The 17,651-nt window shown below is 43.4% G+C and overlaps 1 protein-coding gene across 1 annotated transcript; it reads right to left on the bottom strand.

Moving 5' to 3' along the window:
- Positions 1–2,417: 2,417 nt before the first annotated feature.
- Positions 2,418–17,492, bottom strand: LOC146835433 (uncharacterized). The gene is made up of 2 exons (XM_085602997.1): positions 17,045–17,492; positions 2,418–7,755 (listed from the first exon to the last, which is right to left on the bottom strand). Exon 2 carries the CDS (start codon positions 7,400–7,402, stop codon positions 6,758–6,760), a length of 645 nt encoding a protein of 214 aa, XP_085459123.1. The 5' UTR covers positions 7,403–7,755; positions 17,045–17,492; the 3' UTR covers positions 2,418–6,757.
- Positions 17,493–17,651: the final 159 nt, after the last annotated feature.

Here is a 17,651-nt window from a genome sequence, read left to right as displayed (position 1 = left end):
AATGGTTTGTGCCACAAATCTTTGAGAAGTTACTGTCACTTTAAAGGAGGAGGTAACCCATTTGCAAAGAGGTCCCTTTCCTCACTGGACAGCTTCTACTTTAGTCACTGTGTCAAGCGGTGTCGGAGTGAGTAGGCAATGGTCTAGGGAACCACGGGCTGTCTCCCCAATGTCTTTCCAAATGGGAAATTTTTTTTGAAGCAGCATCTGTCCCTTTTGAGAATGCACAGATGGATCTGCTGTTCTGTTTCTTGTAGGTTACCATCTGTGTTCGTAGCCAAGCACAGAAAGTCGCAAACTGTGAATGCTAATTTTATGTGACCCACGGGAACATATGTCAGATCACAAAACTACAGGTAGGTCATAAAAATTCAGCATACAATTTGCACCCACTACTTGTGATATGCCTCTTACGTGCCTTGGGCCAAAAATACCCCACGATTCAAGTCCCCATTACCTCTGCTTTCCTACTTTACTTGCTCATCCTCACCAAGTTACTAATTTGTCAATTTTGTAGTACATGATCTAGCAACTTTAGAGGAGGCAAGTTTAATGACAGCCTCTTAAAGGCAGATTAAGCGCACCTCATGCTCTAGGAAGCTATTCATGGGTTTCCTATCTGTCTTTGTTTTGCTTTTACCCTAGCTCTGCCTGTAAAGAACCACACATTGCAAAGGTATAAAACATTTACTGCTTCACATTAAAGGGCATAGTTCTCTTAAGTGCTCCCACTGTAATACATAGACCAACAGACAGTGTTTAAAAGCAAAAAGACAATGGAGCAGCAACTCTTTGTCATAAGTGGTACTGAGAATACAGTATTCGAAATTTCACTGGGCAATTGAATTTAACACTAGCTTCCATTTTCATGTAAGTAGATGATGTTTCAACTCTAGGCATATAGTGGGTCTTCTTCAGGATGGGTACTTAGGAAGAGCAAAACGTGTATTTTGCAAGATGTATTTAATATGCCTTAGAGAGGCCTTGAAAATACGTTCATGTGACAGTAAGTGCTGCACCACTTTGTCTTTGATAGAATGTTACCTTAGACCCATCCTGTTTTACATTTCTTCTATTAAGTGTTTTACATTTCTCCGATGAATTTATTTTCTCTGTTTCTTTTCTTAGGTGTCTCTACTCATATGTGGTCTTCTATTTCAAGTAAGCCACCATACTGTGGTATCTGTGTTGGGTGTTACTTGTCTTACACTTATTGCTACCCCACCTATTGTGCTAGATTAACCCTACACTCTCAAATTATTTTTCATCAGTACGTAGCCTACTGGCACACTTACTTTCACATACACTTTGCTTTTCTTAAATAGTAATCTAATTACATTACCTCATTTTTGGTAGCACATGGCTCGCTGCTTCCTTGAAATAACCACAGTCCTGATGACGACCCAGTAATTGCCCAGAGTCAAAACATCATCAACTTACATGACAATTGGAGGTAGTCTCAAATGTAATCCATCAGTGACATTTCGAATGCTGTATTGACAGTACCACTTTTGACAAAATATTGCTGCTCCATTGTCTTTTTGCTTTTAAGCACACTACATCTGTTGTTCTATGTAAGACAGTGTAAGTACTTAAGAGCTCCAAGCACTTTAATACGAAGCAGAAAATGTTTTGTAGTTTTGCAAAGTGCGTTGCTTTTCTTACTGACTGGTTCTCAGAGATTCAGAATTATTACAAATTACATAATTATTGTGATTTAGATTTTGAATCATTTACAGCTCTACAAGATGGGACAGTTGTTTTATGTGTTAATTGCCCCTGGTTCAAGGTGGTTTTTGAAAAGGGCAGCTCCTGTTATTGTATAGCTGCCAGTCAAGTAAATCATATGTTTTTTGGCACCTCAGGACCACTCTAATTTACACACAGTCTATCCATTCCCTCTTGCGGACATAGCTATAGCATCACACAGAGACAACGCAAACCGCTTGCAAGATGGTTTACCCTGGTTGTTCATTCTTCTCCACAAGCTTTCAAAGGCTTCCTCACCGTGCCATCTCAGCACCAAGTGGATTCTTGTGGTGAGAGTATCAGTTTCTTTACACAAGAGTGCTAGAGCAGCAGATGGCGTTACTAAGAGGGAAGCACTAGAAACAGAGGATCAGGAACACAGCAGAACAATCCTGCCAGCAATCTGTATCATGCACAAGGAATGCCCAGAAGCAAGCATGCACACACAGCAACTTTCATTGCACAGTTAACATTCACTTTATCAAGCGCCATAGTCTCAGAGATGATGATACGGGTTGCACCATCGTGCCCTTGCGGTACAGATGCTGGGTTGCTTAATTCTCCAACACAAATATTCTTGTAAAAGATCTTAGCTTGTGGGGTCTAAGCTGATTTACAAAGGCATAAACCTATGCTAATAAGTTCAAGCAGTACACAGTCACAAGATATGTACGCCACATTGCGTATTGTGTGTTCTATTGTTTATTCAATCTCTGAAAATAGAAAAAAAATGAAAACCACCATTGGAGTGATGTTAATGTGTCTTTTGTTGGAAGGTGATTGACAGGGTTTCGTTATGGGTCTTGTTATTTCTCCTTTAGCCAAGAACAGCCAGTCCATGCTTTTCTAGAATGCAAAGGTGTTTGTTCTTTAACATGACACAGGGTAGTCATATTTATATCCTGGGGTGCAATGTACGATTGTTGTGCCCAGTGCATAAATCTGCATGTAACCTGCAAATATAATAGTACCAATTGCGTAAAATGATGTGAAGAATCTACGGTTATCTTTTTTCCTTGTTTGCTCTAAACCTTTAGGAAATCATTTGATCCACAGATACAGCGCCGAGCAGCCGAAAAATAACCTCTCATTTTTAAGTTTAATTTCTTTTAGAGGGCTGTGAATTGACTCAAAGTGATTATTTGTGTTCTGTAGAGAAGAGTGTGTGGGCTGTAGGCTACAGGTTTTGGAGCCCATGATGGCCCACACCTTCCATCTTTAGGACCATGACTAAAAATGTATGGATTAAGCATAACAACTTCTATGAGCACACAGACTTTGTTATAACTTATGATTCTAATAACCAAAAGGCATCTGCTGTTATTTCTGTTTCCCAATATCTTTTAGACTGATATTTTCTTTCCTCTTAGTTCTACTTATCAAATTATTTTTGCTATTTTACAGCTTCTGCTGTGTTTGGAACGTTAGCCATTCTTTGAAGGTATGAACCTTGTGGGTTGAAGTTAACTATAGAACATTTCTCCTTTTACTGGAGTAATGCTTGTGACGCAGTAAACATCGCAGTTAAGAATATGTGGTGGCCTGCAACGGTTGACTTTTAATGATACAGTTGCTACGATAAAGACGCTTCCTTGTAGTTCTGCCACTTAAGAAGTCACTTAAAATTCAATCAGCTATTGAAGATAAAGCCACATTAGAAAGAAGGGAACATGGTTGGATGACATAAAATAATCACAGGTCTATTGCCCAACAAGATTATTTTGCCACAAGTGTCACCCCTAGTGGACAGACAGTACTCACAGCACAGGCAATCAGGGGAAGGCAAAAGAAAGGCATCCAAACGCTTGGAGACCTGTATCGCGAGGGGACACTCATACCATATACATCTTTGATAGAGGAGGAGAGGCTCCCGCCGGGACAGTTTCTAGTACACTGATCACTGACAGCCACACTCACAGCCAAATGGGGGGACATCACCACAGAACCACGATCACACCTCACTATACAATACCTACATGGCATGGGACAGAGTAGGCACCTCATGCGCTGGTTCGCAGCCTCGCTCAGGACTCACGCAGCGATAAGCCTCGATGCACTCCGCCACAAATGGGAGGAAGACCGAGGCCACCAATTCACAGACGCAGAGTGGGCTCAGGTGCTTGGGAATCCGACACGCATACCTAGGAACATGCGGTTCCGACAAATACAGTTATATATAATTCACAGGGCATACCTCACACCGGCAAAAATTAATCAATATTTCAGTCCAGAGGACGCAAAGAGCCCTAGGTGTGATGAGCGGGGGGGCTGACTTGATACACTTGATTTGGGGCTGCGCCCGGTTTGGCTCATACAGGAGCGAAGTAGCTACTATATTGTACACTTGTACTGGGCGGGAATTGCCTTTCGATTTGCCAACATACCTACTACACAAATTCCGCAGAACACCTAACACCAAAGTAACATCTAGGTTCCTAGATTTAGAATTGGTAGTGGCCAAGAGGTTGATAACTAAAAGATGGAAAGCACCAGACCCCCCTCATGTAAAGGCCTGGGGTAGCTCATTGCTCGCATGGGCCAAGGCGGAAAGTCTCGCATTTGGCCCAAGGAAGCCCTGGGATTGTGACAGGTTCCCATTGGAACATATTAGGATGCTCTCTATACTGAGCTACAGCGGAGTATGGATACGGCTGTACAGGACTCCTCTGATGAGTAAGCCGTAGGTAGGCACCATGCATGCATGCTGCAACTGTGTATGCACCACGACATCTATTCACTAGCAATTGCACACTGGCTGTATTAGTGAACTGATTTACACGCTGGGAGCGGAGGGGCAACGAGCAGTCAGCAAACACAGAAACAGCATATAAGATCTATGCAGGGAAGCGAGGGAGCACTATGGGCTGAGCAAGTGTTTTCACGAGTTCTTTGTTTTTTTTGCATTTTTCTTTTCTTGTTAATCTACTAATGCCAATATGTCAGTTACATGAACCTGTACTATTACTTCATCTGTATTTAAACAAGTGCAACTACAGTCAGTAGTGGGTATGTAATATTAAGCACAGTCCAAAGGACAATAAGGCCTCTACACTAGCAGCAGGGATCCTCGTGTTTTTAAGTAAAAATATTGAGTACCAAGATCAGTATAACAACTATATTACCGCCTGAAGTGTAATAGAGACTTGCTGATGTATAATGTACCATACCAACTGTATGTACCAAAAAGAACAACAATGACTGTACTTGCAAATTCTGAGCAATATGGAAAAGTACAAAATTCAATAAAATAGATTTAAAAAAAAAAAGGATTATTTTGCCACGGTTTACCAAGCTTTTATCAAGCAGCAGTTTTTAAAATATCGGCTGGGGCTATTACCAGTTAAAGAACACATGGCACCTCGGCTATGCGGAAATCTACCTGCCACCTGTCGACTCTGTGGGAGCTGCAAGGAAGATCTGCTGCACTTGGTTTGCTCCTGTAATACTGTAATGGCAGAAAGAAAACGACTATTAATCAAGGCTTTCAACCAAAGAGGAATTCAAACAAAAAGACAAGCAATTTTTGCATGTTTTGACCCAGGGGACCCTCAGTTAAATTGCAGTTTCGTCAAATTTTTGTTAAAGGTGGAGCAAAGACTACAGAAAACGTCATTTGTTCAGTGCCGCCGATATAAGCTATCATTCAGTGGCCATTTCATCCTTTAGGAACAACATAGCGTTTCCCAAGGCAGTACCAGGGGTAGACTTGTTGACTTTCTAATCAAATCCCCTTGAAGGTAGACTAACAAACTGAAATGCTCTTCTGTACAATAGCACTTCCAGCCTTAAAGTAGTGACTTATACTTGTTTTTCACTACTTGACATATTTTAAATTGAACCTAAAAAGTTTTTATCATTGGAATTATTAACTGTGTCTTACTGTGTAACTGTGTCATATTATGTAAATATATAAGTTATTATTCAACGGCCATATCATCATTAGCAGGGGCAGACTTGTTGACTTTCAAATCAAATCCCCTTGAAGGCAGACACATGAATTGAAATGCTCTTCTGTACAATAGCGTTTCCGACCTTAAAGCTGTGACTCTTACCAGTTTTTTACTATTTGTCATATTTTTAATTGACTTGTAAAGATATTATTGGAATTATTAATTGTCTTTCTATGTGAATATGTATCACCTTGTACAACTTTTATTGCAATGGTTTTAAGTAACCTCACAATCGTTTACATAAACTAAAAAAAATGTAGTTTTGTCATATTGCTTTTTCCCACCACAATGCTGCACACCAATCATGCTGGTGTACAACATGGCTAAAAAAAAAATTACAAAACTAATAGAGCTTGCCAAGTATGCAAATGAATGGTTTCTTTTTTGCGCTTATAAGATGGTGTTTCCATTCCTCACCAAGTCATTATCAACACGGAGGGTGCATTGTGTGCAATAGACACCACCGGAATTAAGCTAATCCTTTTCCTTTATCGCTAATGCATATTCTTGTTAATAATGTGTATTGTTAACTCTTCTTAGTATCTGCATTGCACTAAACATGGTCTCTTTAACATGTACAATTAGAGGTCCTAGGTCTAGAAAAGCTTGCATGGTTTCTAATGCTTTTATTGCACTTTATACAATTGGCACAATCATTTTACCTTATGAAAATGTCCTTATCTTTCGTCTCACTTGGAACTATTACCATGATTGGTGCTTTCGTAACATTGGGGTATGTTTTTTTGCTACTTTGAAATCATGCTACGTTTCCTGTGTACAATAAATTCTGCTCACTAGTGAGCTTCTTCGATGTGTAAATCACATGATGCTTGCTCACAACTGAGCTTCTTGTGAAGTTTTTCCTCGAACTTCATGAACTAATATTATTGTATCTCATGTTTAATGTCCACAGTATGGGTTTTATCGCGCTGGTTTAGCTCAACACTCTTAACAAGACTGTCCTCACAAACAGTAAACTGATACGGATTCTATATATTATGCCCCCTCTGAGGATTACACACACCAGAGCTCTCTGTCAATCTTTTATCACAACCAGTTCATTGGTCCGGTCTTTCCCTCGTATGAGATCGCTCATGCCGCTTCAGATACGACGCTCGTCCAAAGGTTTTACCACAGTCTGTGCACTGATAGGGCTTCTCTCCGGTATGGATCATTTGATGCTGGCATAGGTTTAAACTACGCGTGAAACTTTTCTCACACTCTGTACATTGGTACGGCTTCTCCCCAGAATGGATCCTTTGGTGCTGGCATAGATTTGAGCTCACGCTGAAGCTTTTCTCACACTCCGTACACTGGTATGGTTTCTCCCCAGTATGAACCCTCATGTGACTGTACAGAGCAGACTTCTGATTGAAGCTTTTCTCACACTCTGTGCATTGGTAGGGTTTCTCTCCAGTATGAATCTTCTGATGCCTGCACAAATCTCCACTGCGAGTGAACCATTTATCACAATCTGGACACTTGTACGGTTTCTCTCCAGTATGGATTCTCTGATGTCTGCAAAGGTCCGACCATTGAATGAAGCTTTTCTCACACTGAGTACACTGATATGGCTTCTCTCCAGTATGAGTTTTCAGGTGCCGGTACAGCTCAGAGGTGCGATTGAAGCTTTTCTCACAGTCTGTACAGTTATAGGTTCTCTGTAAAGTTGTAGATTGGGTATGATTTTGCATACATGCCATGGCACGAACAAAGCCGATTCCAGGGTGATGTATGTGATTTGTTGTATATGATTAGACTAGTTCTATCGCAAAAGCATGTTTCAATCACTTCCAGAAAATCCCTGATGTTTGATGTGATCTTCAGATATAGCACAGGTTGAAGGCATGAGTTGCTTTAACGTGGCAAATCTGATACCTAAGGACACAGTCCTAGATGGTAAAGCATTTCCCACAGTGTATACAGGTGCATTGCATCTGCTTTCTTGTCAATCTGTCCATTTCAGTGAATTCTCCTTTTCAAACTTCAGTAGCATGGGTAAACTTCCAACTTTATGCTTCTAGCAGGATCTCAGCTTTGATAACTGTTTCATTAGCTGCTGAAAGAAAGAGGTTAATTGTATTATTATTAGTTTCGGACATTACACAGGCTAAGGTTTGATTGAAGTAGTGTAGATATGTGATTTTTTGTCCCAACTTCCAACATGCATATATTCTAACTTCTTGAATAAGACCACTTGTCTAATAAGCCTTAGAAATATAATGACTGAATTACAGCATAAAATTGTGAAGTTACAAGTCTAAGTACAATATTCTGAATATAAACAAATCAGAAAACAAATCTCACATTTTACTTTCTTTGCGCTATATAGCAATTTAAAACTAAGCAATTGTGTACCTTCCTCTATTCTGTCCTGAAATGTATTTCAGGGTTAAAAAAAATATCAGCAAAAAAAATGCAGGTCTAAAAGAATGCTCAATAAAGTGACAATAAATTAAAAGCTACTGTGATCCTCACAGCCAGATTTGGATTCCCGGATAAAAAATTTAACAGCTGTAAGCATTATTAACATGTACGCCATTTAATACAGCAGTGTCTATTTTGTGGCATATTCTCTTCATTCCTGACGTTAAATATTAATCCAATGAGGTCTATGTGTATTTAATTCCACTCCCACTAAAAGTAATACTTAGAGCCTTGATGGCCAACACGTTGAAGGTGAACACTATCAAGAGTACTGGATTACTTGAAAATCAGGCTGGTGGGGTGGATTACCCAGATTACCTATGGGGGAAAAAGAGTTGCATAGAATGGTAATGGACAGGAAGGGTAGCTTAAGTAAGGTGACGGGGTAGAGGGAAAGTCCTAGGCTCTTCACATCTTCACAAGGATGTCTAACAACCACTCTTAACTCCCTTGTCCATGATGTCTTGATCACCATTAGTTCCTCTGTCGCCCAAACAGTGGAAAAAATGGGTAGATAAGTTGATACCTTTTGTGTTATAACTTTGTAATCAATCTCTACAACGGGTGTGGTGCCACGTAGCTGGAAGAAGGCTGTAGTTACGCCTCTGCTGAAGATGTTTTCTGCAGCTCAGGCAGTCTTGAGAAGTTACAGGCCTAGCTCCCTCTTTCCCTTCCCGATTAAGATCTTGGAGCGTTATTTCAGTGGGGCCCCCTACTTGGAATCCTACTCCTTGCTTGAGGAAGAACAATTTGGCTTTAGACCTGGCCATGGAATGGAGACAACACTAGTGACTGCTATGGACGACATCCATATATGGACAGACAATAGCTAGTCTACGGTGCTTGTCTTCTTGGACTTGTCGGCCACCTTTGATACGGTCAAACACCACACTCTGCTGACAAGGTTTGCGGATTTGGTTGTTGATGGGACCGTATGGAAGTGGATAAAATCCTATCTGCAAAATCGTTGTCAGGCTGTGGCACTACCTGTTTCAATCAGACTTTAGGTGTATTAAACCTAGGGTACCACAAGGATCAGCACTTAGTCCTGTGCTGTTTAATATATGTATATAACTAAGCAAATGACATGCAGTTGATTCTATCTCCTGAAAATAATCAACTGGATGATATAACAACTTCTCAGACCGGTTTAGTGGATATTGTACAATGTATGAGTGCAAACTCCCTTAAAGTAAATGGGGACTACAGAATTTCAGTGCTGTTCGGCGAATAAGATCCCGATGTCACCTCCCTCAAATCTGTGGCCATTACATACCGAGACTGAGGTGTCCTCTAGTGTCTGCTTTGCATTGCTTTGTGGCCTCAGAAAAGTGTTTCCAGATCTATCTGCTCATGCTAAAGCTTTAATTGAGCGGAGTGTTATCATCAGTAGACTGAACTACTGTAAAGCTCTTCTTTTGGGAGCCCCTGATTAAGAGGTTATACATAGTCGAAGTGGCTGCAGCTAAACTAACTCTGAATAGAGCACGGGGATCTTCAGCCTTCAATACTCTCAGGAAACTTCATTGGCTATCGGTGGAGCAAAGGCTTTTATTCAAATCCATGTGCACTGTGTTCAAAGCCTTACAGAAGAAGGGTCTAGTATCGCTGCAGTATAAACTGAGAATATATGTCCCGGGGAGGGCCCTTCAGTCAGCAAATGCAAATGTTATTCAGGAATATGAGTTCCGAAAGGGTCGACAAGGGTGTTGGCCTTCACAGTGAAAGCTGCAGTTTTGGAACTGGTTACAGTCCAATCTAAGAGCCTTGACAGATTTGTTGGAATTCAAGAAAGCCTTTTGGAGACCTTGCTGTTCCCAAAATAATGACTATTCAGGAATTCCTTAATAAGTGAATGCTTATGTTGTGATGCAGTTCTTAATTTTCTCTCCTCATGCAAATAATTGCTGCTACTAGCGCCAGGATACCAGTCTGGTCTCTAAAAATAAAATATAAATAGAGCAACACTACATGCAGCAGCACACTTAGTTTTAGGTCTCGAGAAATTTTACTACAATTCCCCTGCTCTTCTCACCCTCCAATGGCCTGCCATTTAACCATGGGTCCAAATCAAAACCGCCAGCATTACCCACAGAGCGCTGCACTCCTCTTAACACTCCTGTCTAAACGAGAAACTGAAAATCTCAGGAGAAAATAGGGGTTTCAAAAATGCCCAATCCCAGGACCTGGAGCCCTCCCACCTTCAGTCGAGAACGATACATGAGCCAGTAATTCTCTGGTAGTTACACAAGAATCTGGACCTCTCTGCCTCCCTCCCGCCACCTAAACACCTGTCTTGTCACCTTCTAACAGGACCCCAATTGCCTCTCAGCTGACAGACACCTTGGTTAATCACCCTCAACCATACTTAATACTCTCTCCACCAGGATCCGAACTACCTCTGTTATGTGATCCCACCACCTAAATCGATGCTGTAACTGTGTGTGACCTTTGACAAACTGCTGTAATTATCTCATGTGGTAACTCCTGCAAGCATCATCCGATGTAAACACCCGAGTTTAATAATTACAGCTGTAACTCATTCTTCCTGCTGCTATTATAAAGCGCTCTGGTGCCTTGGGGCCATGTCTGCGCTATATAAAATTGCAAAATAATAATAGAGAAGGTGTCTGGTCTTATTGGCTGCTGCAAGCAGTGTAACTGCTTAACGTTTCAAGCACTTCCAGCACTTCTTACTTCATTCTGGCTAAATAAACTGAAACCTTTCTACTGTGCCACGTACAGGCTTGATCTCAGGCACGACATGCGGTACATTAAGTACAATACATGCTATCATGAAGTATCACAAGCCACCAAGAGCAGTTAAGAAATTAAGAGTGGATCAAACACACCCTGAGCTAGATTGTACACAACTCCAAAATAACCCTTTCTAGACTCTTCCCTCCTTTAGCCCTCCTGGCTCACCCCAAACTTCACTACTAATATGATCTCCCAAACAATCCTTTCTGAATTCTTCCTTTATGTATCCCTCCTTTGACTCATCCCAAACCTCATTTTACTACTATGATCTACCTAATCCCTTTCCAGAGACTCTTCCCTCCTCCATCTATCCTTTGTACTCATCAAAAACCTCATCTTACTACTATGCTCTCCCAAATCACACTTTCTAGACTCTTCCCTCTTCTATCCCTCCATTATCCTATTCAATCAAAATTCAAATTCAAAATTGTATTTGATTCAGACATCAACTGAGGTCAACAAACACAAATACAAATACATAATATGATATAGTTTTATTTATACTTTAAGGACTGCTTTAAAACTCATTATAGACATAGTAAATTAAAATTGACAAATAAAAATACATGAATTTATGATTGTTAGATTTATGCATTTTTAAAACAACTTTTAAAAACTCTTCAAAGACTTAAACAATGTATAGCAAACAAATGTACTTGGTGGGAGACCTGCACAGCGTAATTAAATTGAGAGTTAAAATAGCATTGTATCTAGTGCAGATGGGTTTTATGAAACTTTGTTGGGTCTCTACTAAAGTCGGATTCAGACAAATTAAAAGTACGTGGAAAAAATACAACTATTCAATCCAACAGACTCACATGTCCACCACTCATCCCTATACTAATCCACAGGGCTTTCAGTGGGGGGGGGGGGGGGGTGGGGGGTGGAGTCTCTCAAAGGGGCATGGCCGATGTAATTAATGGCACAGCTTTAAACACGTAAGCTGAAAATCTGTGCTTAGCTTAGTGTGCCGCCCAACTGGTATGTTGCTGCTTCTGTCATTGTATCCAGATATATAACACAGCAAGCAGCATTAGACTTACAAGGAGCCAGTACTATTGGCTTTGTCAATGGATGTGAGAAAATGCACGAGGGGCCCACCTGTATAACGCCATGGGAGGATCTTCCCCGTAGGACTCATACTCCTTCCAACTATCGGAATAGGAAGGACCATGAAGGACTACGATATCCATTCCCCTATCATGTCTCTCCACAGCGAGACGTCGACGTGACCCCGGAAGTAGGCGGGCACAACCCCAGAAGGTCTGGCAGCCGCCCGATGAAAAGGGCGGAAATCATACAGGAGGGGAGGGAGCCTGGGACCGGTGATGAGGAAGCAGCAGGAACGGAGTTGGGAGAAGGAAGGCAGAAGAGAGAAGACGGACACAACGGGAGAACGCACGAAGGAAACCCGAAGACGCCCTGGAAGAAGGAGACGAGGAACCGGATAAACGCTGGTGTGAAGAGTGGTGGTGTCCGCCGGAGGATGCTGGAGAGCGGCCTCAACTCAGGAGAGTTGCGGCAGGGCCGGTGAGTGGTAGCGTCTCGAGGGACCAGGGGGAGGGTACGAGGGAGGCGGGTGGCAGGCACGGAAAAGGGCACGGGTAGCGGAGAGAGGGATCCTGCCTCAGTAGTAACCGTGTGTATATTGCGCGCCCGTATACTTATGTTTTCCCTGTACAAGTGGCACTTTCATTTTACTAGCGTGACTTACTTTGCTAGCGTGCCTCACTGTACTAGCGTGCCTCATTTTACTAGCGTGCCTCATTTTACTAAATAGTGTGACTTACTTTATTAGAGCGACTTACTTAATAGCGTGACATGTAAACGAACCTAATTTCCCGCTGCACTTCAGTTATGGCACTAATAGACTTCCTAGGAGCACTGTAACCCCCTCAAACCCAGCACAAGGAAAGACGACCGAAAGCCCTAGTTTGTAAAGGCACTTCCAGGTGTGGTGAGGGTACTTGGCACTAATTGATTTTCAGAACAATAACTGACGGCTCCCTCTTTCCCTCTCTTATGAGCCTCCGGGGAAAACAGCTTTGTACTGAAGAGGAAGAGCCGGGAACATCAACCTCTGAAACCCACATCAAGCTCAGCCAAATCCACAGAGGAGCAAGAAGAAATACATAACGAACAACCTACCATTTTCCTCCTATTTCTCCTCTGCGCATGTCTCAACTTCAGGGAGGGGGCCTCCAGCCGGTGGCCTCCTTATCTGGGTTGCGGCATCTCTCGATTGCAGAATTATGGATTTCCCCACAGGTTCTCCTGACATTCAAAACATAACTTTAATAGACCGAAGGGGGAGAGTTGTTTTAAACGTTTATAATGTTTATGCCCGGGGAACCGTGGGCGGGAGAAAGTCTCCTATAATATCATTACTCGAGACTTTGTTAAACAACACCCCACATAAGTCTTGTACACTGGTTGCAGGTGACATGAACTGTACGTTCGAGCCTTTGGGTTCGGACGTCTCCCTCGACCAAGAAGAGGAGGACACTAGGTGGGGGATTCCGGCTCTGGAAATCCCACCGATCAAGAGGTGGTCAGAAGTGGCGCTTCAGTTATACTCCCTGAGCCTTGAATTCAATCTAAGGGCTGTTAATGGGAGGACACCCTCGGATAGGCTGGGTGCTCACACGTATAATAGGCCCGGACATACCTCTAGGTTAGATTATCTCTTAGTAGACGTGTGTCTTTGGCCCTATGTAAGGGACATGCAGGTGGTCCCCTCGGTTGAAAGCGACCATAACCCGCTTTCTTTAAGTATGGCTCAGTGGTGGCGTCACTCAAGTAAGGTCCCTATAAATCAAGTAGCAGCACCACCTGAGGTATCGGAAGTCTCCCCTTGTGGCAGGCGAATTAAATGGGCCAAACTGGTTTTATCAGAGGGGAAGGTAGAAGAAATAAAATCTCTCCTAAACCATACAGTACTAAACCTTGGAACATCGTCGGAAGGTGTGGGTAGAGTGAGTGGGCTCTTTGTCTCCCTGACTGATGCCTTGACTAATGTCTTTACCCTTCATCATAATAAATTGGGTAATAAACTCTCTAAAAAACCCCCTGAGGGTTGGTATTCCCAACCATGTAGGGTTCTTAAGGCTAAGTTAGTTGAGGCGATTAAAGCTAAGTCCCGTCTTGAGATACAGGAAGCAAGGAGGGCCTACAATAACTCTCTTAAACTAGCCAGGAGGGAGTGGGAAGATAAATATTGGGATGACCTGCTCCAGGCCAGCAAAAGTAGAGACCCAAGGGCATTTTGGAAACTTATAAGTGCACGGAAAAACCCCGATGCACTTATGAGACCCTGTAACATCCCGCCACAAAGCTGGGTAAAGCACTTTGGGTCTTTATACCTCCCTCCAGAAGGGGATTGTAATGCGGGGATGGCTCTTACGCATATAATTGAACCTCATGCCTACGACCTCTTTACTCCGCTAGAACTTGAGGGGGTTATAGGGTGGGTAGCCCCACGCAAGGCTGCGGGTCCCGATGGCCTCCCGGGAGACCTTATGAGGGCATACCCAGCTGAATGGGCACGGGTCATAGCAGCGCTACTTAACGACATCATGATGGGAGGGGCAGTACCTGAATCCTGGAAAGGGGCGGTGGTGGTCCCAGTTTATAAAAAAGGGTGCAGGGAAGCTCCAGGTAATTACCGACCCATAAGTCTGATCGACTCCACCCAAAAGATAGCAGGTAAAGCTATCCTCGGAAGGATCCTCCATTGGGTGGAGGAGAATAAAATTCTTTCAGACTTTCAGGCAGGTTTTCGGGTCGGAATGGGGACAATTGAGCAGGTGTTTAGGCTGATATTACTGGGGTGGAAGGTGGTGGAACTGGGCAAGGGCAGCCTTTATTTGGCCTTTATAGACCTGAAGACTGCCTTTGACCTAGTCCCCCGAGAGGATCTTTGGAGGGTACTTCTCGAGCTGGGCTTACCCCCTTACATCTTGTCACTTCTTATCAACCTTCACGCCCATACCTTTGCCCAGGTCCGCTGGGGTAAAAACGGTGAACTTACTGAGAAGATTCCAGTCTCTAGGGGCGTAAGGCAGGGCTGCGTTTTGGCTCCAACCCTATTTTCACTTTATGTGAATGGGGTGGTAAAACATCTCCAGCAAGAACCAGCCGACGCCCCCTGTCTCGGTGGAGTCCGGATCCCCACCCTGCTATTTGCGGACGACACGCTCCTGATTTCGAAGACCCCTCAAGGTCTCCAGAAATTACTAACACGATTTCAGGAGTTCTGTGATGCAAGAGGATTAACAATAAACGTGGATAAAACAAAATATCTAGTCCTAAATCCTCCTAAGAAACTGGGCCGCCCCCCGACTCTAAATTCGACACCCCTAGAGAAAGTAGCCGAATTTGACTACCTGGGTATCCGGATTACGGATAGGATGTCCTGGGTTAGTCATATTGATAAAATGGTCCTCAGCCATAGGAGAGTGGGAGGTGCCCTTATGAGGGAGTTCAGGGCCTCTCCAAGAAGATCACTCACCCCAGTAGTTGACATTTACAAGGCTAAAGTAGTGTCATCAGCCTTGTATGGGGCAGAACTGTGGGGCCATTGCTGTTTGAAAGATCTAGAGACAGCGGAGAGTAAGTTATTGAAATCTCTTATCTCCGTTCCCCTGAGTACTCCATCCGTACCTGTCCGGTTGGACATGGGCTGCAAAAATATTAAAGACCAGGCCCAGCTTCGCCCGCTTTTGTTATGGACAAGAATCTGGAGGGGTGAAGAATTGAAATCTTATGCTGATGCCTTGGGAGAAATTATGAGTCTGGGGGGCTGGGCCAAAATAAAGTGGCTTAGAGATACCAAAAAGCTCTTGGAGAATGTCGGTCTAGGAGGCTGCTGGTCATCACGTTCAGCCCCTACAAAAGAAGTTGTCAAGGCGCATTATTGGAACTGGTGTGCGGAGCGGCTAAATACAACCTCCAACCACTGCAAGTCGACTGTCGCCTTTTTGCAAATTAAAGACACTGTGGCTTTTGAACCCTACCTGGACTTGATAACTCTCCCTTATGACCGAGCCCTTTATTTCAAATTCAGAGTTGGATGCCTCCCCCTAGGTGCATTGGTATCGAGTTGGTCACCTGTGCCCCGCATTTCTCCCAATTGTGCATGTTGCCCTAGCAAGGTTGAGACTATTGTACACGTTTTATTTGCTTGCCCGGATCATGCAAGGCCCAGGGGTGTCTGGTTGAAACCCCTCTGTCGCAATATGGGCACACGTAGTCACCTTGAGGCCCTGCGCATTTTAACGACGGACACTTCCCCCCTTTTTGTGTGTGGAATTGCGAAATTTTTAAAGTGGTCCTGGCTCATTCGCTGCAAGAGATTGTCAGTAGCTGTTTAATTCTTTTTTAGATAATTTATTATGGGAAATTTATGCCCTTTTTTATATTCTTATGTTTTTCATACTGGCTTCTTGTAACTGTGATTTTTATGTGTCTATTGTATTTTTTATGTGCTTACAAGATATCTTGCATATCGAATAAAAGCTTATGACTGACTGACTGACTAATTGATTTTCAGAACAATAACTGACGGCTCCCTCTTTCCCTCTCTTATGAGCCTCCGGGGAAAACAGCTTTGTACTGAAGAGGAAGAGCCGGGAACATCAACCTCTGAAACCCACATCAAGCTCAGCCAAATCCACAGAGGAGCAAGAAGAAATACATAACGAACAACCTACCATTTCTACTTTTGTTAATAAAAACCGTCCTTTTGGAACATATATTCAGCCTCCTCGCCTGTTTATCAAACCTGCCCTCCCACAGGTTGTTAGCTGCATAAGATAAATAAGCAACACAAAGGTTACCTCAAAGTCAGTGAAGGGTGGAACTGCTGCAGCGTTGATGTATTTTTTTCATCCTGAGGGTGAGGCCGAGTGGGACCCGTCTCAGAAAATGCTTTTTAGAACTGCCTGTGCTGAGCACCAGCAGGATCCGGCCCACTTAAAGCAGTAGTAAGGACTATAAAAATTGCAATGCAAGGGACAAAAGTCCACAATACTGGACGCAAGTGAGCGAGTACTCATCATCCCTTGTCTCAAAACCTACTCAATCCAAATACTGCAGATTAGACTACACTATCCTCCCCACCCTGCACTCAATGCCCCTTTCCCGCATTTCAGACCCACCTGGGGGGTCCTTGCGCCGATCCTCTGAGGACTTGAGCCAGCTGACCAGAGAGGCTGCAGACACTGCCTTTAACGTTGCCTCTGCGCATGCGCTTCACGGAGGAGGTCAAAGACCGCCTCTTTGATTGTCCATGAAAGTACATGAGTACTCACAATGACATGGGCAGATTGCGCCTCCTCAGGAGCCGGAAATTGATTTCGATAGGACTTACATAGACATCATGCGCCAATCTCGCCTCATCTTTCATCAAGCGTCCCGGGAAGTGACTGAGACACTATTCGCAGTAACATGCGCAGACTGCGCCTCCTTGTAGCCTGAAGTGGTCCAGACACTGCTCACAGTGACATGCACATCCTCTGTATCCAGAAGTGGTTGACACAGTTCTCGCAGAGACATGCGCATACTGCGCCTTCTCGGTATCCAGAAGTGGTTGGGACACGGCTTGCAGTGACATGCGCAGATTGCGCCTCTGCAGTCGGAAGTGGTTGAGACACTGCTTGCTCACAGTAACAGTGCTGACTGCGCCTCCTCTGTAGCCAGAACTGATTGAGACACTGCTTGCACTGACATGCGCAGACGGCACCTCCTCTGTAGCGGAAGTGGTTG

The sequence above is a fragment of the Triturus cristatus genome, chromosome 4_2 (genome assembly GCF_964204655.1).
Source record: "Triturus cristatus chromosome 4_2, aTriCri1.1, whole genome shotgun sequence".
In the NCBI taxonomy this organism is placed as follows: domain Eukaryota; kingdom Metazoa; phylum Chordata; class Amphibia; order Caudata; family Salamandridae; genus Triturus; species Triturus cristatus.
The sequence above is the reverse complement of the archived record's forward strand: the minus strand, read 5'-3'. Positions and strand labels throughout refer to the sequence as shown.